This window comes from Ptychodera flava, chromosome 1 (assembly GCF_041260155.1).
Source record: "Ptychodera flava strain L36383 chromosome 1, AS_Pfla_20210202, whole genome shotgun sequence".
Classification (NCBI taxonomy): Eukaryota; Metazoa; Hemichordata; class Enteropneusta; family Ptychoderidae; genus Ptychodera; species Ptychodera flava.
Window position 1 is genome coordinate 40,124,176 of NC_091928.1, and position 24,463 is coordinate 40,148,638.

Genomic DNA, 24,463 nt, shown 5'->3' on the forward strand with positions numbered 1-24,463 from the left:
GCTGCTTGTAGTAAGAGTCGTTTTCAAGTACAGCAATGTTGAAACAATAACAACAAATGACTAGTTTTTCCAAGAGCAATACAACAATATGTAAAGTTTTAATATTTCTCGGCTGCCTTCGATTATTTTAAAGGGGGCTTTTCCTCTGTCCGATGAGGGCGCTACACGACATCAGCTGTGAGGTCCCAGCTGTGAGCCCAGATTCACTGCTCATCAACGCTGAGCTCGCCGGCTATAGTCATGGGTGTGTACAGTGAAAAGAACAGCTTTTTGATGCTTTCACTTGTAAGGTCAAAGGTCGTCTCATCTTTGTTGTGCATCTGTACGTACGTGTACGGTGTACAGCCCGGCGCGGTGGCGGCAAAGGTAGTACCAGCAAGTCAGAGCTCGGCTTGGTGGTGAATGGGACTCGACGACATGTGAACGGTATTTGTACAGATAGCGTTTCCTAGACATGGACTCGTCAGGTGAGCAATTACACATTAAACCGCTTCATTTCTTTTACAGTAATAAATAAAAGCGATTTAAGGATGTGCGCATGTTTGTGTTCAGTATTGTTGTGAGAAGACATTTCGGTTCTGTGCTGTACGTGTCTCCATCGAGGGCAAAAACCGACTGGTTGAAGTTATAGAATAAATATTTATTTTTCGTAAGCCGCTGTCTGAAAAGACGGCTGCATTTTTACCTCATAATAATTAGCTTTCTCTCGAAAGATACAGTGGAGGCATCGTCGGTTTCGATCGCATTGGTCACGAAAAATATTGCGGGGTCGTCGCCCGTTCACGCGCGACGTGCCGACTGAAAAGCGTTTTATACCTGATGCCAATTTGAAAGCGACGTCGGCATTTGGGGTGAATTACCTGAAATAGATAAAATGTTTGCTTTATAAAAGGCTCCAGTTCCGTACCAGCAACACTGCATACCAGCACGCATTATAGGTAACTACTGCAGTCACAGGGCCTGAAAATTTCCCTTTTTTCCCACTGGTCCCAGGACCAGTGACCCGTTTTTTTCACTGGTCCCACGATAAAATCCACTGGTCCTCAAAATTTGCATAACAATACGAGAATGATTCATTTCTCGTACTCATGTTATATATGCATTTCTATCAGATCTTTTGCTTGGATTTACATACAGCAAAAACTGTCAATCTTTGTAATATAGACACTCTGCATAAACATTTACTTGGTAGACTTCTCAAGTTCTGGTACACACACTTAACATTTTTTTTACTATAGCTATAAAGTTCATTTTATAATTGCCCAGCGATTGATTCTTTTCCATTTAAAATGCAAAAAAAAGGTTGAAAACACCAAATATCTGAGAAGAACTTTTTCCTTTGATATCAATAGCAAATTGCCATAAAGCTGTTTTGACAAGCTAGGCGGTTCTTGTTAAGGTCAGCTACAATCGAGCTAGGGGGTCTTGACTATATAAGGAAGTCAGCATGGTGACCTCCTAAACTCTGAAGCTTGCTTGCTACGGACGATCGGAAACTTATAATGAGACTCCTTCCAGAGAAATTTACTGCAAAATACTACTTTGATAGACAGAGATATAATATTTTCACACAATTTTGGGGTTGCTGATATTTTTAGGTGAGACTATACGGTCTGGTTTTTGCCACGTTACATTTTACATGTAAGATGAGTTCATGGCCCAGGGCCCAGTGCAGTGGCTAGTGGACGCACATCGCCTTGCTCATATCATGAATCGCTACAGAGTAACTGATTTTGTAGCTAGAAGACGTAGTCTCACAATGGACTCTTGGTGTCAGTGAAATTCTAGGCCTGATTTTAGTGCGTCCCAGTTACTCCGTATTTTGGGGACGTACCGGTAGTTTCCAATTTTGCGTCAAAAGACACAAGAACACAATCTTGGAAAAACACTGGAAACTCCCTTGCGAAGTAAATTGACTCCCGTTTCCTACTGGTCCGCGGACTTTTAAGGGGTAATTTTATACTGGTCCGGGATAAAAAATCACTGGTCCGGGACCTCGGACCAGCGTAATTTCTGGCCCTGCAGTCATCCAAACGGTCAACTGTTAAACTGTTGTGATAGCCAGATTAGTGAAGTAACAATTGATTTATATTAATTATACTGGTATGTTAATTGTGTTATGTAATGTTTGCAATGAGTGTAATAATCCGGATGTCACAGGCAAACTATACGTTGAAAAATATCCACACAACAGTAAACTGAGTAATGTTTCTTAAATAAATGTGGGGCCGCCTCTTTTCAGAAACTGCCAGACTTCTCATTTTATGTCAGTTTATTTGCATGGTTTAAAACATTATTTAATGTTTTTTTAAAAGTCTTTATGATGAAAGCATGTAAAACACTGATAGTACCATTGTTTTCTATCTTTATGTCATGTATTACAAGTTGTTATTTTCTGATATAACAGTTTTATGCCAGCAAAACGATTGCCTGGTACAGTTAATAATTTTATTGACTGCTTTTCTAGGATTTATCGCATGGCTTAGAATGAGTTTCACCATCATAAAAGACAGGGAAATAAAATTTACGAGCAGCTACATCGATTTGTGCAAGTAAAGCTACACTCCCAGTAATATTGGAGATAATTAAAAGTGAAAAAAATGATAGCTGCATTGGTCTTTGAACAAAAGCCCTGCTTACAAAGAAAAAATACACATAAGGCCAGAGAAAAAAAAAATCTTGTTCATCGGATTTTTTGGACCAAGTCCCAGGAGCGGCGAGCGAAAATTTTTTTTTTATTTTTTTTTAGGCCGAAGGTAAACGCGATCCTCTGGCATTTTTGCACAGATGCAGACAAGGCAAGATAATTGTTTCCCTTTTTACCAGAAATATCTCAGACAAGAAACACTGATACTGGTAACTGAATTCAATAGGCCTACTATATTTCCCAACAATAACATAGGCCATTACATTCACAGTTAGTGTTTGCACAACATATTCTGAGCATTTCAACATTCTCTCAGAATAAAACTGAAATGTACAGCAAATCACTGAAATTCAACAATTCAGTATTGTCCTTTAATATTGTCCTGGTGGGACCTGGCATCTGAGTTTTTTCATTTTACTTTGACCCCATGTTTTGGCCTCTTTACCACTGTCTATATATACACATTTTACATAATGGTCTAACAACACTGTATTGTGATCGGAGTGAAGTTATATAGTCATCCAAAGTCACTTGGTGGGCTATTCAGCTCTGGGACTATTCGACCCATAGACGAGTGTACAGAAGCGAGAAACACCCAACTTGAGGTGTTTCTCGCTTCTGTACACTCGTCTATGGATAGAATAGTGTTAAGTTTTGGACATGTTGTTCTTTCATCTGAAATGTACCATACCACACTCTCTGTCAGTGTGTGTTGAGTAATAAAAGATTGATTGATTGATTGAATTATAGCCCACCAAGCGACTGTGAGTCATCATTCAGATCGTACTTTAACATCGACGCAACCATGTGTTTTGTCATTGCCGTAAATTTTTATACTTTCGATGCAATTTTCATTCAATCGGATGCACCGTCCATCTGCTGTCACGATCTTGTTGAACAAATCGCCGAACGTAATATCAGGACAAACACTGCACTGAACAGCGTCTCTGGAACTAACTGTTGGCCATCACGTCGAATGTTGGCGATCAAATTAATACTCATGTGACGTGTACTAACCTTTACAAAACGAGCAAATTTCTGGCCAAATCGACCCACTTTGCGTCGTGATTCGCCAAATTCAGACGTAACAACAACGTGTTGGCGGACAACTAAGTCCGAACACGAATGAAGTCTCATTCAAAATCCCGTGCCCGCGAAAACCCGACACAGTGTAGGGCGCCACCATCGGCAGTACTAAAAATATTTGTAATGCGGAAGTAAGAATTTGCCGCGATCGAAAAAAAAAAATTTCCAAATATGCCAAAATAGAAGCGGCGATTCCGATGAACAATTTATTTTTTCTTCCTGGCCTAAAAAACCCTTCCTTCCATCAGCTATTTCTATTGTAAACTCTGGAATTCCTTCAATTATAATTCAGTCTTGGTTATGCACATCCCTAGATCAATTCAGTATTACTGTGTTGTATATTGTCTGTTGGGTTGATTGCATGTGGCTTGCTTGTATGGAGGAGCTCTGTGAAGCCAAAAGGAAATTTTCCGTTGTATTTTAGAGTTTAATGGACAATATGTATTTGATGTGGAGGGCAACTTTTGTTGAGGGTGAAAACAGCTGGTGAGCAACGACCAGGCTTGAAAAAAGTTGACCGTTTAGCCAAACAAAGAGGAAAGCACTTTCGGGCAGGTTTGATGCCAAAAGTTTATGGGAAGGGATAAAAGCAGTGTAGTTTAATTCCAAAAGGAAAATTTGACAATGACCCGAATGACTTTGATGTTCTTGGTAATTCCTGTAAAAGCCGTAAACTATAGGAGGAGACTGGCAGAATGAGTGTTATTGTCAAGTCAAAATCAATGCCGCTTACCGTGTTTTGTGAATGTGTAGGACAGTTTATTGGAGAAAGTCAAACTCTGTGGCACCTTGTAATCAACACTTTCATCAATGAATACCTTCCAGCATACTGCAAACTTCTGATCAACAAATCAGAGGTTTGTACTAGATGTGTTTTTCCTGTCAAAATGCACTGAGGAAGTCACAAATGTTTTTTCCTGGTGTTTTGTATCAGTCTTTGTGTCCATTGAATAGATTGTCCTTACTCAGAACAAAGACAACGTGGTATTCTAGTTTATACAGCCAGTCTTTGGTATAATGGCTATCCTCTACCACTGAGTGGTCAAACAACTTGAAGCAAATGTCATGGTGTATTTCCCACTTTCAAAGTTGAAGAAGTAAAGTTAAAGAGACACCATAAAGGATAATAATATCATTAAAATTTAATCAGGTGCTCACCTGTCAAATAGTTTCTACTTGTCCTGTGACTGCAATGGTAGTTCTATGGGGTAATGGCCTTGTAACAAATCCCTCACTGTGTTTCATTGTCTCTCAACATGTTGTTATTGATCAGGGGTTTAGGTTTTACGCCAGGGTTTAGAGGCAAGGCTGTTGAAAAACACCTTTATGTCTTGGTAAAACCTGTGCCCTTGCAATGCCCACTGGGAATTAAGTTGTACCTTTGTCAATTGCTTGCCAGAGTGACTTTTGCCACAGAACCACAATAAATCTGTTTCTTCTTCCTTTTTTTTGTTCCACACTGTTTGTTAAAACAAGGTAGTAACTTTCAGAGATCAAACGACTACAGAGTTTGGACAATGTTAGTTCAATATGCCACATACATACATCTATTTGTCAAGAATTTTTTAAAATTTTTATTCAACACTTGAAATGTAACTGATATATTCATAGTGTCACACATTTTCCCAAGAAGTATACTTATGTGCATTTTACAATGTTTCAGTAGGAAGGGGGACCTCTCCTGAATGATAATGTGAAAAAATTGGACTTTAACACAGCTGAACTTGCCTTGAACTGATGTTGCCATGCAAAAATCATCTCTTTCCTGAAGTATCTACCAGTGTACATGTAGCTGTCAATCCAAGCTTGTCAATTGTAGTTGTTTGGAATGAAGCACTTGTGCAGCATTCACAGTACTGGGCATGCATCAATTTGGTTCAAAAAGTCTTTTGATGTTGTCTTAGGAAGTTGACCTGACTAGACAGGTATGCAGTGTTAGACACAGACAAATAACCAGGCAGGTATGAATTCAGGAAAGATATTTCTAACATAATTTTTGCATGATATATATAGATAAGGATAACTATATCAGATTGGGAGTTATAATATGCCCTGACTCTGTGGTACTAATAAGTGAAAAAAAACTTGACATTGTGCAGTGTGTGTGTTAACTGTGAATGAAAAGTTGGTGTTGAAATTCTGATGAAAAATCTGAAAGCCAATTATGTATAGTTGTAATTCAGTAGGGAGTAACCCTGAAAGTATTCAATAGCAAAGTCAGATTAGCACAAAGACATATAGTAGAGAGGCTGTAGTCTTGGAGAATGGTGGTACCTGAACTGCTGTGTACCTAGCAACAGAAATTGAAAGCCAAACACAAAACTTTTTTGTATCAGACACTTTGTGTTGTTAACGACAGTTTGCTTAGAATGATGTGATATTTGGAGATCAATAAGGAATTTGAAGTGAAATTTTAGTATGTGTTGTTGATTTTGATCGATTCAAAATATGTTGCAAAAATATACACTTATATAACACTCATGTCACTGTACATTTACTGTCATCATGAAGGCCAACAAATGTAATATGAGTACAATTTAACACTTTTTTCAATGTTTTAGTTTCTATGTAAATAATATGACTTTAATAGTTTGTTAAATACCCATATGTGAATTAGCACCTGTTTGAGTTTAATTTTTCCTCGCAAAAGTTATCAACATCTTAGTGTAAAGTGACAGAAAATGACGTCTCCTTTTATTCTCAATTGCCTTGTTCACATTGGCAACCCAACTGAAATTTGGGCCGACGCAAAATAATCCTCCCTTTGGGAACAGATTTGGTCCGTGTCCACACTTACCGGTACCTGAATTTGGGCTGACGTAAATTTGCCGTCCTTTGTGACCTCTGACCTGTCAAGGTTCAAGATGGCAGATTTGAATACTGGCGCGCTGTTTCTACTGTTCATGATTTTCCGGCGGTTTTTACGCACAAGAAGGGCAAATATGACTACCACTCGTCATTTTACGTCTCCTCCGTGCTCCAGTTAGTCCCACGAACCGCCATATTCTACGCGCCAATGCGTTACTCAAAATGAACATGTGAGGGCGTCAACTGGGACCAGGGCCGACGTAACGTGTCCACACAGGCGATTTGCGTCGGACCAAATTTTGCGTCGGCCCTGAACCCCCCTTCTCACCGGGACCAAACTGTGTCGGCCCAAGGCCGATGCAGCGCGTCCATATTGGTTATTTTACGTCGGCCCCAGCCCAGCACCAGTGCTACACTGACGCAAAGTGGTCATCTGAACAGGGTAAATATCTCTATTATGATGTTAACCATACTATCCAGTCTCAGAAATTAAGCAAATAATTGTACAGTGCCATGTATTTTTGTACATCCATGGCCGGGATCCATATGGTATAATGTATTGTAAGATAAACCATTTTTGTCATAACCCCAACAATTGTCACAAATTTTCACTGTCTTTCAATCCCAGGTGTTATGAGAGTCGTTGGCATGGTTGCCGTGGAAGCGGTGGTAATTCTAGGCGGCGTTTATCTCTACAATAAAAGAAACAGAGGTGAGAGAAACATACATTTGACCTTTGACCCTGTTTACCCATATACTAAATCCAAGCATCTTTGTGAATGTCATGACATAACCAGCACTGGGATTTATGAGTGATTTCTTTTCTCTTTATGGTAATTAAGGTAACAATGCACCATTCTGTTATGGGTGACCTCTCGTTGACCCCTACAAAGCCGGTGACATCACTGCTATAGTGTATTTCACATAGTACAATATAGGCTAATGCTGAAGTGTTCAACAATTTTAGACTATCATAACAAAGCATTCAAAAATTTGTATGAAAAATAATGTGGTTTCCTCTGAAAAATATGTGTGTGATACTTTAAATGTACACCAACCATTCTAAATGCTTTCTATATAAACGATAGAGGTGCATGCCAGTATCACCCGTATGTTGGCATAGTGGAGATAACTGAATTTTAGTAACGATCCATATGTTGACATACTAATGTCCAAAATTATCACAAATTTATGAACAACTATTAGAATAGCAGTGAAATTTTTCCAGATGTTTAGATATTTATCATCACTGCTGTGTGAAAGAATTCCCAGCTAATTTTACAACAAACACAGCAACTGTAATTGTATTTTTTAATTAGTTGACATATACCAGCTATGCTTAAATCAACAGAGATTATTAAATAGTAGGTCAATAGGAAAACAAGAGAAACTCCTCCATCAGCCAATTATTGTGAACTGACAGTTTCTGTTTTAAGTTTAATTGAAAAACAAATGCTGTATGTATAATTTGAAAATGGATTTGATACACCGAGTTTATTCTGTATAGCACCTTCACCATACATGTATATGTAAGTTCACCGGGTAACCAATTATCCACAACAACCAAATGGAAGACACAGTGCTGTGATAATCATTGCCATCTACAAAAATAGGTTCAAAGATTTCATTTTCAAATATAGATCAAATGAAGTTGTAACGAAATTAAATTGCGATGTAAACCACACATCTAAATTTTAATTTCTCCATAAAAATTAGAAAATGAAAAGTACTTAGCTATAAGTAGATAAATATCAAAGAAGTGAAAGTAAAAGTAGAAAGAAAGAGCAGTTATTGATTTAAGAATATTTTTACCATTTCCGATTGATAGATTTTGGTAGAAATTTTGGGTACATCGTATGTCATACATACCTTGCAGCTATCTTGATCAAATTAAATTGAAACAATTGTTGACTTTAGAAAATATAAAGCAATTCTATATTCATATTAGAATGTTTCATATTATGCAGATTCTGTCAGAAAGTGTAATTTTTCATGTCTTTTTTATATAAATGACAGCGTAAAAATAAACTACAAATCCCCATAGGACAGGACAGTAGCACAGACAGCCACTCAACTCTGTATCCAGGCAACATGTCTGCTGCCATGGCGACCACATTTCACATTACATGCACAGGTGGTTCACCTAAATACAGTATTGGATCGTAAAAATTCTTTTCTGCAAGGCTGGAGAAATTAGTCACCACGACAACAAAAGGAAGCCAGATCAAGTATTTATATGACTGACAATGATATTTGATAAATTACTGCATTAGCCAGGTGACACTAATGGAAGTCAAGGTTATTTTACAATTTTAATCGACTCGTTGAACGAATTCACATAACATTTACAGATTTTAACAAACGTACAAATCATGGTGTTATGAATTTCATAAGTATAAATTAAATGTGTTCAAAGCTGTATAGATTATACAAAATTCTTATAATCAGACAGAGGTCTCCAGTGTTCTTAATTCTTTATCTTGTCTTCCTGAAGTCTCAACTGTAATTGAGGTTTGTCTGAAGTAAATGACATTAGTGTTGACATGTTATACAGTATCATCACGGCGCCATGTTTCCTGTCTTTGAAGTGTTTATTATAAAATCTTACGTTGCTCTAAACTACATAAAAGTTGTCAGACTTTGCAAGATTTTACCAAATGGTTTCTTTCCAAGAAACTGTTTACAAAATTGATTTTTTTTTTTTTTGCACTAAAAAAACTGAAAAAATTTAAAATCCATCAACACTCGTCAGTTTGTATAGTCATGACTTCCTTGATTCAGTGTTCCATTACTTGTTTATTTTGCCATGAATTGTACACAAACAGAAGAGTTATTTGAAATTTTTGTAGGCAAAATATTGGAGATTGTAAACATTGCAACATTACTGCATGAGAGCCACCTTTCTGTAATTTTGTTCATATACAACTCTACTAGCTAGTACATAAAGAGTATTCTCCATTTATTGGCAGTCTTCTAATGATTTTCAGACCAGAATTGAAGCCGTGTTTGCTCAGAGCTAAAAGGCTTGGTGAATTCATGGCTCAATAGAGTAAAACTATACCATGTAGCTGCCATTTACTAACTGTGTAACTTTTGAATAGACACCAGTTTACCGATTACAAAGGCATTGTTGGCGGTGTCTCAGGTCACCGGAATGCAGCTCAGGGACTGGGCAACTCACAAACACTGTGGAATTTTGTTGTCTTCAAATCACTCAATCATGTATTGTTATATCTTTACAGCCTTTATTGAAGGACAATGGGTAAAGACAATTGTTACACATTTAGCAGCTTCCTGCAATCATCATGTGAAGTTGCAATTTTTTTAAAGATCTCTTCGACAAAGTTCATTAATTTTTTTTAGGATGCCTCAATCATCAGTGTTTCCCCTGGGTTCCAAAATCTTGTAGCAAATTTGGCTAGAAGAAGCCTAAAAAATTATTCGCCAAACCAGATATTCAATTAGCCAAGCCGATACCACTGATCACAAATGACGTCATTTCTTTCTCATTAATATGCAAAAATAAATATTTGTCTGCATTTTCCGTAAGAATGACGGAAATAAACCCTGTTAGTGCTACTATGGATACTAAAAGTAACACCAATTTATGGTTCAGATTACAAGGTGCCAACATCAGCCACACATACAACATAAAATTTGTCCGAATTCCAAGCGACACTTGTCCAAAGTTAGGCCATGGATGTCCATCCACGGTTAGGCGTATGCAAAGTTATTCAGTAACAAACCTGAAATCGCTATCGTGCGATACTGTACATATCGCTACAGACAACGGCACGAAACCTGGTTCAGCATACTAGTTTTTTTCAAACGAATCAGATATCCATTCTCGTAGCAGTTCGAAAGTAAAATACTCTCATACTTGAGAAATATGTGCATTTTTTAGACTTCCAATACATTTGCTTACGCTTGAAGTTCAGCAAGCGAAGCTAGGACAGCCCACAGCGTATCAATGGCGCTTGGGTCAGGGGTCATCATCAAAGACGTCAGTGTGTATTCACAGCCAGCTTCAATCATGCCATGGATCGCGGAAATCACGGATCATAAATCCAAATGTTCACGTCTATTATGTAAACAGAACCGTAAAATATCAAATATATACCCTTTTGATATGGAGAAACATCTTTTTGTTTCACTGACGATCAAGTTAAATGCTCAAATATCGCGACAAGACTTGCGTATTTATTTGCACGTTGTGAACGCGGAACTAGGCCCACTCGGTGGACGAGCGAGCGCTTCTCTGAAAGTCTGTATTACGATGTCACGTCACAATACACCACGGTCCGTGATACACTGAAAATTGTCGCGAATTTATATTTAAGGGAGCCAATTCACACAAGTTTCTAACGCCAGTAAAGGTATTTTCTTATTAAAATGTGTGTTGTAGGGGTGGTTCCCCCCATATTGGTGGAGCAGCCAAAGTCAAAAAGGAAAGTTTGCCGTTTTGCTTAGTTTCACCGTCACTACGATCCTTCAATTCAATTCAGTGTTGACGATGACATGGCTGTCACTGCACGGAGTTATCTGTAGGCACACATTGCGCGTATTCAAACCCAAACTTCGCAACATTTTAGTCAACTAGTCATGATATACTTGCGGTACTATTGATTTGTGAGTTATTTCGTTACAATTTTATTCATACTGTATGTGTTACAAAGGTCGGGGATGCACAGAGATACGTATTACGTCTCAAGTTGAATGCAGGACATGTGCGCGCGGACAAAGTGATGACGTCATAGTGCAATTTTCGATTCGCAAGTTTGGCTAACTTTTGCCAAAATCTTCTCGCCAAACGCTACTTTTTTCTCGCATTTGCGATTTGGCGAGCGGGGAGCGGAAAGACTGATCATTAACTCACCTCCATGTTAATTGGTAGACATCAACTGTAACAGAGAATACTACAAATACTTTTCGACTGTATTGATGCTTAAAAAGTTAATTTAAAATCAACATTGAATCAAAAATGTGATTTTTGTGAGACAGGCCTAGGATTTATGGACTCTGTAGAAGTTGATGAATTAGAGCCCCATTAAGCTGTATCTTTTTGCCTTTTTTTTTGAGAAGATTGTTTGAAATCAAAAGCAATGTATGTAATATAATGCCTACCAAAGTGTAACCTCAGAACACTTTCCAAATATTTGTGACAGACAGGCAGAAAATTTTGATTTTAAAAGCTCAATAAATTTTGAGTTGCAAGACCAAACGGGCAGCCACAGGGCACATAGACAAAAACTGTGAACAACAGGCAACTGAATCCATCTCCAAGGACTGAAAATGTAACATTTTCAAAGACGATATATTGCTTGAAAACGGGAATCAAAAACATCCCTCTGAAGATTGAATGTTTTTTTGGTGAGCAAATGTAAACACATACAAAAGTAAAGTAAAGTTAAAAGTTTAAAATGATTTACATATCATCAATAGTAATGACAGGAATATCACAGATTTTCAGCTGAGATTAATATGTCTTGTTGCTCATCACAAACTGCTCACAGCCGCTCACACTATATTCTCTCAAGTGTGAATTTCATAGTAATTTTCAGGGCAGAATCCAATTAACACTTTTGGCACCAAAGTCATTTTTGTTGCCTTTATAAAATATATCCCAGATATCATATTTTTGCCAGAATTTTGATAAAAAACAGTAGCCAATGAAGTGTGATGTCCTTTTGATCCAAAATTATAAAAAAATTACAGAAAAATTCATAAAAACTGGTAAAATGTTGCAGTCAAATTTTGGCGGGAAAAACTACATCACTCAGGGGGTTAAGCAAATCTTGTCATAATTAATAGTTAAGTGAGAGATTTTCAACTTAATTAAAAAACGATTTGTGCCAAATGCCACTGATGTATCACATTGGAAAACATTTCTGTCACTGAAACATATATTTCAAGTCATTATGTGAATATTATATGCATGTCTGTATAGTCAAGGGATATACAGCTGTTGTTAAGCGTCTCAGTATGTGCATTGTTGAAAATTGAAGCTATTGTGTACGTTGTCCAATGAGTTGACCCTTGACCTCTGTGTCATTCATCCTTGTTGTGTGTCCTGCCCAGGGTCACTGCAGTGTAAAATACCCATGATGCATGAAGCATTGAAAATGGATGAATAGTTGGTACAACAATGGTGTTTGTGATACGCATTGTAAAGTCAGCAAGAACCAGTTGGTGTCCTTACCTTGCCTATCACGTTGCTTTATATGGTCATTGCAATAACTGTCTGGCCGTGAAGTATAACTGTATGAGAGATTATCATATGAAAATTTAGTGTTTGACAAGCATCTTTTCGGTGATAATAATATAACTAAATGTTCAATGTTTCACTGAGCTGTGCTACTTTGAAGAGATAAGTCAATTTAATGTAAATGTTGACCAATTATAGTACAGTGTTCTTATTGTCGTAATTAAACCTCATATTTTGATATTTTTCTTTATTCCATACTTTTATTCCCCATTATGATTGAAATACATAATGCTGATGCTAGCAGTAACAACTAAGTTTTATTTTGGTCTTCACTAAAAGTGGTCTGAAATCCTTCTTCAATATATGGCCGATCTTTTCAATAGATATGTACATGTACCTGGTATGTAGTTGCAAATGAGGATCAAAGAGTTTATGAACAAAAAGAAAAGTCAACACAAATAAATTAAAGACTGTCATATCTAGCGTGTGCTAGTAGATTCGTTTTGGTTTTAGTTGACGTTTTGTTCAGATCCTGTGGTGTATGGGTAGATCTAAATAGGATATGAAAGCAACCACAAATGTTTAAATCACCTTTCTACTGCAAGATTACATTTTTAAGCTTTAAAATAAATCCTGTTTTATTCCAACAGCACAAAGTGAAAGTTCCCATAGCAACACCATCAGCACACAGACTGAAGATGAAGAAATCACATCGGAGTACATGAGAATTGATGAAGACACAACAGATCAGCTCTGTAATGATGAACCTGATTCAAATCTGTCTCCACAGCAACCTCCTCTGTTTGCTACCATGGAAACAAGCACCAGGGAAGACAAGAATGAAACTTTACTAAATGGAAGAAGTAAGACTGGTTGCCATGGTGACTGTCATAATGCTGACGAAGATGATGATGATGATGATGATGATAATATCAACATTGAGCGAGAGTGCACAGTGAACTTGATACCTCACAGCGATGATATTGTAAGTGAGACAGATGGAGTTACCACGGTTACCAGCAAAAAAATTCCAGAGCTACTGGATGTCCAACAAGATGAAAAAAGAGCCACTGATAATGATGGTGCTGAAAGGAAGATACACAACAGAGAAGATGAAACTCCAGTAACAAAAGAGACGTTCAAATATTTTGCTATTGAACCACCTGAGGAAAGGACAATTGGTAGACATTTTGAATACGTTTTCATAGAACATATTGATGACTCTGATAATGAGAACTTTGATCATGAATTAATTCCTGATGATGGAGAGAGTGACAGCAATGGAGCTGACAGACCGTGTGGAAATGACCAAGATCACCAATCTTGCAAAACATCAGTAGCGACTGACTGTGCCAAAGATTTTCTACAACAAAACACAACCTCTGGAGGGAACTCAGATTGCCATAGCAACAGTGAAAGCAATCACAGTGAAAGGATGAAAGATGATGCTGAGTTGGTTAACAGAGTTACTACACAAGCAGCGGTTGACAATACAGGTATGACTGATGAGGTTTCATTCAGTGATGTGGAGAAACAAGAAACTCTTCATTCTTTGAATCATGATGATAATGGCCCCCGCAATGGCATGCAGGAGCAAGGATGTCTGGACGCAGTTGATACTGAAAAGAAGGAGAAGTGTCTGGTTTTGAAGTCTGCCAAGACCTTACTGATGATGTCACAGCATTCACTGATGATGTCACGGCAGAACAAAGGTCAGAGTTCAATGGTTTCACAAGACAGGAGGAATCAGTTCCAGTGAGTAAACAGAGGAACGTAGCCAGAGATCTTTTGCCTGTCTTCAATCAGATGCATGGAAGTGATGATCAGGATGGTGGAATCAGTAACCATAGCAGTGGAAGTAGTCCTCTTGATGGTGGAATAGATCTTGAAGATAGTGGAAGAGACTTTCAAGATGGCAAGTGTGGCCTTCAAGACAGTGGTATTGAACTTCAACATGATATGAATGATTGTGGAAAACCGTCCGTGGAAACTGAAATAAATGATGAAATCAACAAGATTGCAGGTGACTGCGAAAATACAGCAATGTCAAACTCAGAGTCTGGAAATGAAAATCCTGTCAAGAACAGAGATGATCACATCATTCAAGAAATTGGCCAGGTTCTAAATGCAGAGACTGATAGTGTGAAACATCTATCGTCTATGCCATCCAGTGAAGACGACACCATTGACAGCTTTCAAGAAGAGCACATTGATGCCGTTGTTGATGAAATGGTTGACAATATTATCTGTGAATCAATAGCTTTTGAACAATATTACAGTGTACCTGTACTCCCACCGGAGGAAGAAAGTTTGATCGTAAAGAGTGAAGAACAGACAAAGAGCAGCCAGTCATTATCAGAATGCACGTTTCCTGAAATAGTGATTACAACAGCGGATGATACAGAGTCAGTGGAGGATAGAAGATTGACTGAAGATGATGAAACTATGGCAACAAGAAATGAAACCATGGTGACAGGAATTGAAACTAAATCAACAAATGATAAAGCCGTGGTAACCAGAGATGAAACTGTATCCAGACGATATGAGAGCATATCAACAGAAGATGAAATTTTGGCGACAGATGATGATGCTGATGAAGCTTGTGCAATGGAACATGAAACCATGGTAACCAGAAGTCAAACTGTAGCAAGACTTTGTGAAACCAAGTCAATAACAGATGAAACTTTGACTCCAGATGATGATGCAAAGGTAGGAGATGTAACCATGGCAACAGATGATGGTTCAGAAGAGACTAACGCTGCAGAAGATGAAACCATGGTAACCAGAGATGACATTAAGGCTGCAGATGAGGATGAAAAGGTCACAGATGTAACCATGGCAACAGCCACTGAAGCATCAGAGAAAATTGAAATATTTGAGAATGCTCCACTAGATCATTCATCAGTCACTAGTTCAGTCCAGGAAGGTAACATTGACCTTGAACTTCATGGTATCACTACCAGCGATACTGAGTCTCATCATATACCAGAGATTCTTTCCAAAGTTGATGAACACTTGTACGGCCTCACTGACAGGGCTAGTAAAGAAAATAATGGTACACCAACAGTACTTACAGCCATGGAGCCAGATAGCAGTACAGAGGCATTGAATGCCTATCAAGATGTAACCATGGCAACATCAGACCAAAGTACTCATAGCATGAGAACAGAGAATAAAGATGCGCAAGATGCGAAGCCTGGATTGACACATATGTCAGGGGATGTCACCCCTAAAATGACATATACCGATACGCCATCTGAAAAGACACAGCTGTCAGGGGATGTCACCCCCACTTCTTGGACATCAGAAAATGGTTTTCCTAGGGACAGAGCTGATACTTCTGAAAATGATATTGCCCCAAGCAGACATCAGGGGGCTATTCCTAAACAGCATTCACCCCGTCGTAATAAACAAAGGCAGAGCAAAGGTGACACCCCTAGGAGTGTTTCCATGACAACTACAGAGGAGAATTATATTCCTCAGACAGAGCACAACATGGCTACAACAGAGTCTGCTGCTAAGCAACAGGAATTGGTGGAACCTGGGAATCTTGGCAAGGAGAACAGAGATGAGTTTGAAAACTATGTCGAGACATTAGAACACAGAAAGAAGACAGAACAACAAACCGACCCACTTGCGGACGCTCTCTCGGCAGAAAGTAAATTCATTGAGGTCAGACAAAGGGGAAGTAAGTTACTGATGGGTCTTTATAAATGGCTGCCAGTGATTTGTACTGTTTGCATCAGCTGAAATATGGTAGGATATTTTTTATTGATAAGAGTAACAGATGCCAAAACTGTCTCAGAAAAAGCCAATGTCTACAAGCATCATGAAAATTGTTGAATTAATGAAAACAGAAAGAATACATTCCTTCAATATTTTTATCTTTACTATGCCAAATTTTATGAATGTGCCATGTGTCTCTTCATATTAATGGGACAGCAAATCGCTAAATGAATCTAACTAACTAAGAACGCATATTTGCCATGAACAGAAACACAAAGCATGCATAACATTGATAAATGTAGACTTTTGACTCAAAGCAAAAACTTACTGGTTTTGTTGTAGATTCGTCAACCAGCGTTGGTAGCAGTGACAGAGATGTGGACACAGCCAGTGACATCAGTGCTGACTCCTCGGAGGGAAACAGAATGACTAAAAGTATTCAAGCCAGTCCTTCTATATCAGCTGGTAAGATTATTCAGATTATTCTATCATCTTGATTCCTTTTTAACTCCAATTAAAATCATTCATATCAAATGAATAAGTGAATCATAGTATTTCTCAGTCAGAATTATTAGTCAACTCCGACTTTGACTGTTGACTGTATTCAACAATTTTTGCAGAACTTCAAAATTAGTTTCAACCATGACAAGTTAAGTAATTAATTTTCTCATGAATACAATTTTTAAGTCCCGCAAGCGGGGACTTTATGGGTTAGGTCATGTCCGTCCCGGCGTCCTTCCGTCCGTGCACCTGTCATCAACGATTTCTGTGGCATCTGTGAAGCGATCGTTTTGTAACTGGGCATAAATGTAGTACCATATGGTCTCTTGATGCACAGTCCTTATTATCTCAAATAATTCAATTTAGTCACCAAAATTACTCTTGATGTCTTTTATTCAGACTTTTTTTCTCTGAATCCGAATCTGAAGCCAATGTTTGGATCATGTAAATACACTGATGACGTAAATCACCGGACTGTACGATTATTTATGGGGGAGACGCTAGCAAAGGTTGTAGTCGATTCCAAAAGGTATTTCGCAGGACTGGTGACGGTTTCGGTTGGTCAGTTTTAGGAGTTTTAGGGTCAAGCGTTGTCTGTCGTGATGAACGAGAGCCACAGAAAGCTTTAGTAATTTGCAAAAAATGTCATCTCGTCAGTTTTAAACGTCATCGTTGACAAGCACTACGGTTGTTTATGCGGGCTCCCGTAAAATAATGGTATGGTCAGACGATTTGAATCGCTGGTGATCACATGCCTCACAGCTGATCAGCTTTATGTCGCCCTACTATTGATTGTGCCCAACGCACGTAGATGCTCAAATGATTCTGTTTGTCTTGAGCGTAAAGGACATTTTACCCTACGTATTCGTGACAGATGAAAAGATAGTGTATTTTCATGTGCAACTTTGCTAACAGAGTGATTTTGGACGCGTTAACGTGTAATGGGTGAGTGCATGGCGTTCGACGTCGACTGCATTGGCCACGAATGATGCCGTCCGCAAAGTAATGTACCGAAAAACCGTCATTAATATTCAACTTTTTTCGCTACTCAGAAGTTGAAAGAACGGCTAGCACGGGATCGAAATAAAATACTCGAGAAAGAACGTCGACTTTCAAAGTCTGAAGGAGCCATGCTCTGCCCGATGGCTATCCCTTGGTGGAGCGTAACGGTGCGAAGGCCCGCGCTGTTTTTGGAGTTTGGTGATGAATGCCGCAAATAACAATGTTGCAGACGGCTTGCTGAAGCAAACAATATTCGTTCGTATAGCCATGACATGCATGTTGATGATGCCGATCATTGACCAATGTAATTTTGTCTTTCATAGTCAGGATGCAAACCTTTCGATAATACAACCAATGATACAGTCGACCATCGCAGAATTACGGACAGTGTTAGATGTAAAGGAATCATGAACGCAACCTTTCGATAATACAACAATGATACAGTCGACCATCGCAGAATTACGGACAGTGTTAGATGTAAAGGAATCATGAACGCGAGTTCAGAGAAGAAATCGAAGCCAACCACAGGACCTGACATATGCTAATGAGAGCTGCGTCATCCGCTTTGCTAGCTCTGCATGGCAGGGCTGTGTGTTACCGGGCTGTGTGTTACCGGCGTTAATACAAGGCCTCCCACCACAGCCCTGCAGACTGATATAGAAAGAACCGCTGGTCCACCTGCAGAAACACGGCGGGCAGTTTATCCGCCGAAAACAGCCGATTTTGAATCCAAAACTTGCATTGATCTTCGTTTTCGAGCACACCCACCTCGCCTGGGTACACGATGTGCCCAGCCGCGCTTGTAAACTGACGCAAAGCCTTCTTTTCTGTCTCTATGCGAGGGAAGCATTCGTTACCGCCGCCATTGTTAATGTCATTCAACCCATGAGCACTCGGGCGAAAACCAGCCTTGCTAACAAAAGAGCATCGCGATGTTGCACACTGTAATAAATATCATTCCTAACCACCACTCAGCTATGTACAATCTACGATGATCATTTTCTGTTGACAAAATCATTTTTCCTTTTTTTCTCTTCAGAATTTTATATATTTCACAATTTTCTCTTGTTCCACTCCTCTCAGAACGTCGACTTTAGAAGCTCTATATCGCGCGATGCTCTTTTGTTAGCAAGGCTGGTTTTCGCCCGAGTGCTCATGGGTTGAATGACATTAACAATGGCGGCGGTAACGAATGCTTCCCTCGCATAGAGACAGAAAATAAGGCTTTGCGTCAGTTTACAAGCGCGGCTGGGCACATTGTGTATCCAGGCAAGGTAGGTGTGCTCGAAAACGAAGATCAATGCAAGTTTTGGATTCAAAATCGGCTGTTTTCTGCGGATAAACTGCCCGCCGTGTTTCAGGTGGACCAGCGGTTCTTTCTATATCAGTCTGCAGGGCTGTGGTGGGAGGCCGTGTAACGCCGGTAACACACAGCCCTACCATGCAGAGCTACCGCTTTGCCTGTGCAAACTCGCGTCGACGCTTCATCGAGCCGAACATTTGATACAGCGAACGGAGGAGCGATTTCCTACATGTACTAATATCCTATTGTGTCTTGACAAAGTCATAAATGCAAGTAAATACCCAGAGATTGACAATGAACTCCGTGACTACGGTATCGAGGCACTTGAAACTTCATCGATCATCTTGGATCAGACTACGTAAACCGTGAGCACTCACGGCAACGCGTTTAGAAACGACTTCAGACAAGCGAAGTTTACGCTGAGAACTCGGAGTCATGTCGTTTGCTAATTCAAGAATATGCGGAAAGGTTTCCTGCAGTTCGACAATTGACATGTATTGCAGTAGTAATTCCTGTATCCTTGGTTGCATGCGAAAAGGGCTTCAGCTGCTAAAACAGGAGCCGTAGTAGATTTTCCGACGGCAATGTAGATAATTTGATGTTGCTCTCAATGGAAGGGCCGTGTGTTGCCGATTTCCCGTACGGCAGAGCAAGGGAGATATTTGCCTCGAGGGCTCGCAGAAACCCTAGGAATTCTTAGATGTTGAATGTTATTGAGATTTGTCAAAGTAAACAATGGCCCGTTTATGATAGTGTTGGTATTGATAAAGCTTGATTGATCACAAAGCCATTCGATAGACTTTCTCGGCAAAGTCGACGAAAGACTAGTTTCGATATTACAATGTAAACAGCGGGGACTGTGTCATCTTTCGATGACTTGTTAAGTGAAGAAAGCTGTAAATCCTGTGCTTTTTGAGCAAATTATGAGTAACAAAGTAATTTAAACTTCATATCGGTACACCCTTAGTATTCTAAGCAGTTTTCAAAAAATACAAATATTTGTTTTACAAAGGCTGGTACAATTTTCACCAAAATTCAATAAGAGTTGATTTATTTGTAAATCAATAGTGTAATAAAATCGAAACCCAGTGTCATAAAATGAATAAATAAAATATTCTATTCACACAGAGTATAAAATATGACAAAAAGTCAGCCTTGTGAATTTTACATTTGTAAACACTAGCTAACATAACGATGAACTACTCATTCAAGTAGCATATGCCAACGCATTAAAAAAAATCAACAAAAAAGCTTATTGATCTTTAGCATGCATCATTGTAATTGTACTCTTACAAAACATTTTTGATGATTTACAAAAGCGTAACATTTTCTATAAGTGTACATTTACAGTGTACACTCAGACTCTGCATAAGTCTAGGCGGGCTGGTACCACGTGCCAATACACAATGGTGTATTGAAACAGATGGCAATGCAAAGCAAATGTCCACAAATATGTTTGCAAAATATGTGTAGCATTATATTGGATATTTTTTCTCTTGTGCTGGCAAAAGGTTCAATTTAGCACTCTTTATCTGGACAGTGGGTATCATATCACCTCATTTATATCATTTCATCTATTCTTGGACTGCGAATAGATGAAATGAGCTAACTCCTAGGTACATCAGCAAGTTAACACATTGTTAACTTACAAAAACCTTCACAAGCAGTAACCATACAAATGCCATAAATTATGACTTATCAACTGTCATAATGTGATCACCTGTGTAATACAGTAAAACCTGTCTAAACTGAACTGTTCAGGGACTGAGAAAATCGTTCAGTTTGGAGAGGTGTCTGGTTTATACTAATCCATTGGAATGGAACTGGGAAAGGGTTCAGTTTTGACAGGTTTCCAGTTTAGACAAGGTTCGGTTTAGACAGGTTTCACTGTAATTGGAATACTTCATAATGCACAGACGCAATATGTACAGTATTGGAGTTACGTATAGGAAAATTAAATATTCATTGAATTTCTGGTACAATGTCCAATCCGTCTGAAAAATCTGTGATCATATGTAAAGATGTTCTGATTGGAAGATTTTCAAAAATTCTAGTATTCAACAACAATGTAAATTCTTTGTTGATGTATTTCATCTACAGATGCAGAATATTTTGGAAAGTTGTTTGACGCTGTAGCAAAGCGAGACAAGAGAACATCGCTGGAGTTAATGAAGTGCGTTGACCTCACCAGAAGAAGAGATGGTTTTACCTTGCTTCACATGGCAGCCAAACATGATGTGTTGTCAGTCGTCAGTGGTCTGTACACCTACGGCGCCTTCGGTCAACTTGTGGAAGTTCGTGCCGGCAAGGAAACTGGCCGCTTCCAAGGTTTGACTGCAAGGGACATCGCTGAGAAAGGCCGGCATAGCGGCATTGTACGACAGATTGATAAATTTTATGAATACGAGTACAGCTTAGATCCACTCCATCATGCTGCCCGCAGCGGAAACATAGATGCGCTCACAAAGTTGTGCGAGAATCGCGGCAACGTGAATGTTGTTGGTAACCACGGTAACACACCGCTATACATGGCAGCTTGCGCTGGTAGACTAAAATCTGTGCAGTTGCTGCTTAAGTACGGCGCTGATGTGACAGTTGTCTGCAATCGTGAGAAAACGATACTTCACAAGGCTGCAGAATGGGGTCACTACGATGTTGTTCAGTTCTTTGTCTCACAGTGTCACATAGATGTCAATGCGAGAAGCAAAGACGGTATAACACCACTTCATTTAGCGGCAGCCTATGGCAACACAGACATTGTCACATTCTTGCTAGACCACAAAGCTTCATCAACCATCCGCTCGCATTACCGTGAATCACCGCTCTTCTGGGCGGTTGCTCATGGTAATGTTGACGTGGTACAGCTGCTTGTCCAAAGGGGTGCACGCGCTGAACTGCAGCCACACAGCTCTTTGGCTCCACAGGACTGGAACTTCCTCCACGTCGCGGCATCCAGCGGCCACGTCGATACGTGTCAGTATCTCTTAGATCGTAATTTTGACATCAGAAGCGTAACATCGCGGGAAATGGAAATGAACGGATACTATGCGAAAGGCGTCACCGCTCTCCACCTGGCTGCTGGACACGGACATCAGAACGTCATCAACTTTCTGATTGAATGTGGTGCCGACGTCAATGCCAGAGACACTCAGCGCTGCACGCCCCTGCACTATGCCTCACAGTTTGGACACCAGCACGCAGTGCAGCAGCTGCTTCATGACAGAGCAGACACCAACGCCCCCGACCACCACCTGCTTACGCCGCTTCACAAAGCCGCTTTGAATGGCCACGCTGAAGTCTCTGAAATTTTAATCCACAAAGGCGCTAGATTAGACATTCGGGCTTCGTCCAAACACTCTGAATGCATACCCCTGCACATGGCAGCTGCCGGGGGTCATTACGACACCGCCCTCCTGCTTTTGAAAAGAGGCACGCCCGTGAACGCTATTGACAGCAACAAGCAAACCGCCCTTCACTTTGCAGCTAAGAATGGTCACCTTGATATTGTCCGTCTTCTCTTCTCAAGTGGGGCCTCTCTCAACTGCAAAGATCAGAAAGGCGACACTCCACTAACCCTAGCACTCAAGAAAAATCACTGGGAAGTTACCAAATTCCTGAAAGGAATCGGTGCAATCGGCAGAACTCCAATCCGGCAAAAATTTACACGGTTTAGTTTCGGAAGTCCAAGGTCGTAGTTTACCTATACTACACATAAAATCCAAAATCAATTGCAGCCATATTTTCATCATTTTGGAAGGCTGTGACAATCGTAATATAATAATGAATTGAAAATTTCTGAATTTGATCAAAAGGTCCGTAAATAGTGCTTTAAAGAAACAGAAACAGCCAAAGAAACCTTTTCCTCCAATTTTAATCATTTCTGTTGAATGAGATTTCTCATAAAACTCCGGCTATTATTGTCTCAGTGATAAAAATCATGTCTTAATTACACATTTTAAATCAGGTTTTTTTCTTTCTAATCTTTTGAAAAATTGTTTTAAAATTACTGGTATGTTTTGAACTCTACACAGTTCTGAAGTTTAAAATTCTTTAAAGTCGGTATGATGAAACTGTAGTTCAAGTATCATTGTGTTATGTTTTCATTCCCAGCTGTCATTGAATCATGATAAGGTATTTATAATTCTTTGGGAAGTATTATTAATTTACATACCATTATACACTCATGGTTAGACTTGGCGCAAGTCTTTGAGTGAAAAATAATTTTGTGAATGCAGTGTAGTAATGGAGTTATTACTTGTGATTTTTGGAGATACAACCAATAAGTAACGTTTATTCACAGCACATGTGAATGCATCGCAAGATCAGATGTAGAGACAGTGTATTCTGATCGTACTGTGATCATGTCACTCAAAGTGTTTCACACAAGAAATGTCATCAATGCGTTAATAATAACCAGCTGAAGTGACTTAATTTCACATAATCACCAACTTGAACCGAGTCCAACTCGTGGTAATCTTGGGCATGAAATTTCTTTGAATAGTTACATAACCATTTCACCCCATTTCATTTTATATAGGTTTACCTATCCTGTTGAGAATGACTGAGATGAATGGTGTTAGTCATTGTATTATGAGTACATAGAGCAGGTGTTCATGATCAGGTTAATAGCGCCCTCTAAGGTCACTTTTATTTGAAATCAAGAAGTCTTTCAAGTCTTGTGAGTTTTTAAAGCAATCAATCGATGAGATTCTTAAAAAGGCAGAGTGATTTTACTCCAAATATAGAAAAGTAAATGTTATTGGAAGGGAATGTGATATTTTACAGACATGCTCAGCCGTGTTTTCATGTTGGTTTATAATATAGAGGTTTTCACTGTATGTACTTATTATTAATTAAATTATTCATAACATAACAATATTGAAAATCATTAAGGCTTTTACCTGATAGTTGTTGGTTTGGATGTGTTTATATATATATATATTATATATATATATATATATATATATATATATAATATATATATATATATATATATAGATATATATATATATATATATATATATATATATATATATATATATATATATATTATATATATATATATATATATATATATATATATATATATATATATTATGAGTTATACATAATAACTGGAGTGTACATAATAACTGGAGTTAAGATATGGAAATTGCATAAAATGAAATATTGTTTTACAATTTTC

The 24,463-nt window shown here is 38.8% G+C and overlaps 3 protein-coding genes across 3 annotated transcripts in view; all 3 read left to right on the forward strand.

Annotated features, from left to right (window-relative positions):
• The window catches only part of LOC139137307 (uncharacterized), a 622,870-nt gene extending 598,704 nt beyond the window's left edge, over positions 1 to 24,166 (forward strand). Inside the window, exon 6 of the mRNA XM_070705330.1 lies at positions 23,900 to 24,166. The gene's annotated coding sequence lies outside the window, so the exon portion shown is untranslated. The remainder of the gene's footprint in view (positions 1 to 23,899) is intronic.
• On the forward strand, positions 346 to 14,873 carry LOC139138971 (protein starmaker-like). Its single transcript, XM_070707670.1, has 3 exons — positions 346 to 467; positions 7,170 to 7,253; positions 13,397 to 14,873. Exons 1-3 carry the CDS (start codon positions 455 to 457, stop codon positions 14,503 to 14,505), a joined length of 1,206 nt encoding a protein of 401 aa, XP_070563771.1. The 5' UTR covers positions 346 to 454; the 3' UTR covers positions 14,506 to 14,873.
• LOC139137312 (ankyrin-3-like) lies at positions 14,969 to 24,166 on the forward strand. Its single transcript, XM_070705343.1, has 3 exons — positions 14,969 to 16,434; positions 16,815 to 16,937; positions 21,379 to 24,166. Exons 1-3 carry the CDS (start codon positions 14,976 to 14,978, stop codon positions 22,971 to 22,973), a joined length of 3,177 nt encoding a protein of 1,058 aa, XP_070561444.1. The 5' UTR covers positions 14,969 to 14,975; the 3' UTR covers positions 22,974 to 24,166.
• Positions 24,167 to 24,463: the final 297 nt, after the last annotated feature.

Bases quoted from the DNA above. Each gene is read 5' to 3' on its own strand.
- LOC139138971 (XM_070707670.1), top strand. The intron at 7,254-13,396 runs GTGAGAGAAACA...TTATTCCAACAG, and splicing joins CTACAATAAAAGAAACAGAG to CACAAAGTGAAAGTTCCCAT.
- LOC139137312 (XM_070705343.1), top strand. From the start codon at position 14,976: ATGGTTGACAATATTATCTGTGAATCAATAGCTTTTGAACAATATTAC. The intron at 16,435-16,814 runs GTAAGTTACTGA...GTTTTGTTGTAG, and splicing joins TGAGGTCAGACAAAGGGGAA to ATTCGTCAACCAGCGTTGGT. The intron at 16,938-21,378 runs GTAAGATTATTC...TTTCATCTACAG, and splicing joins CAGTCCTTCTATATCAGCTG to ATGCAGAATATTTTGGAAAG.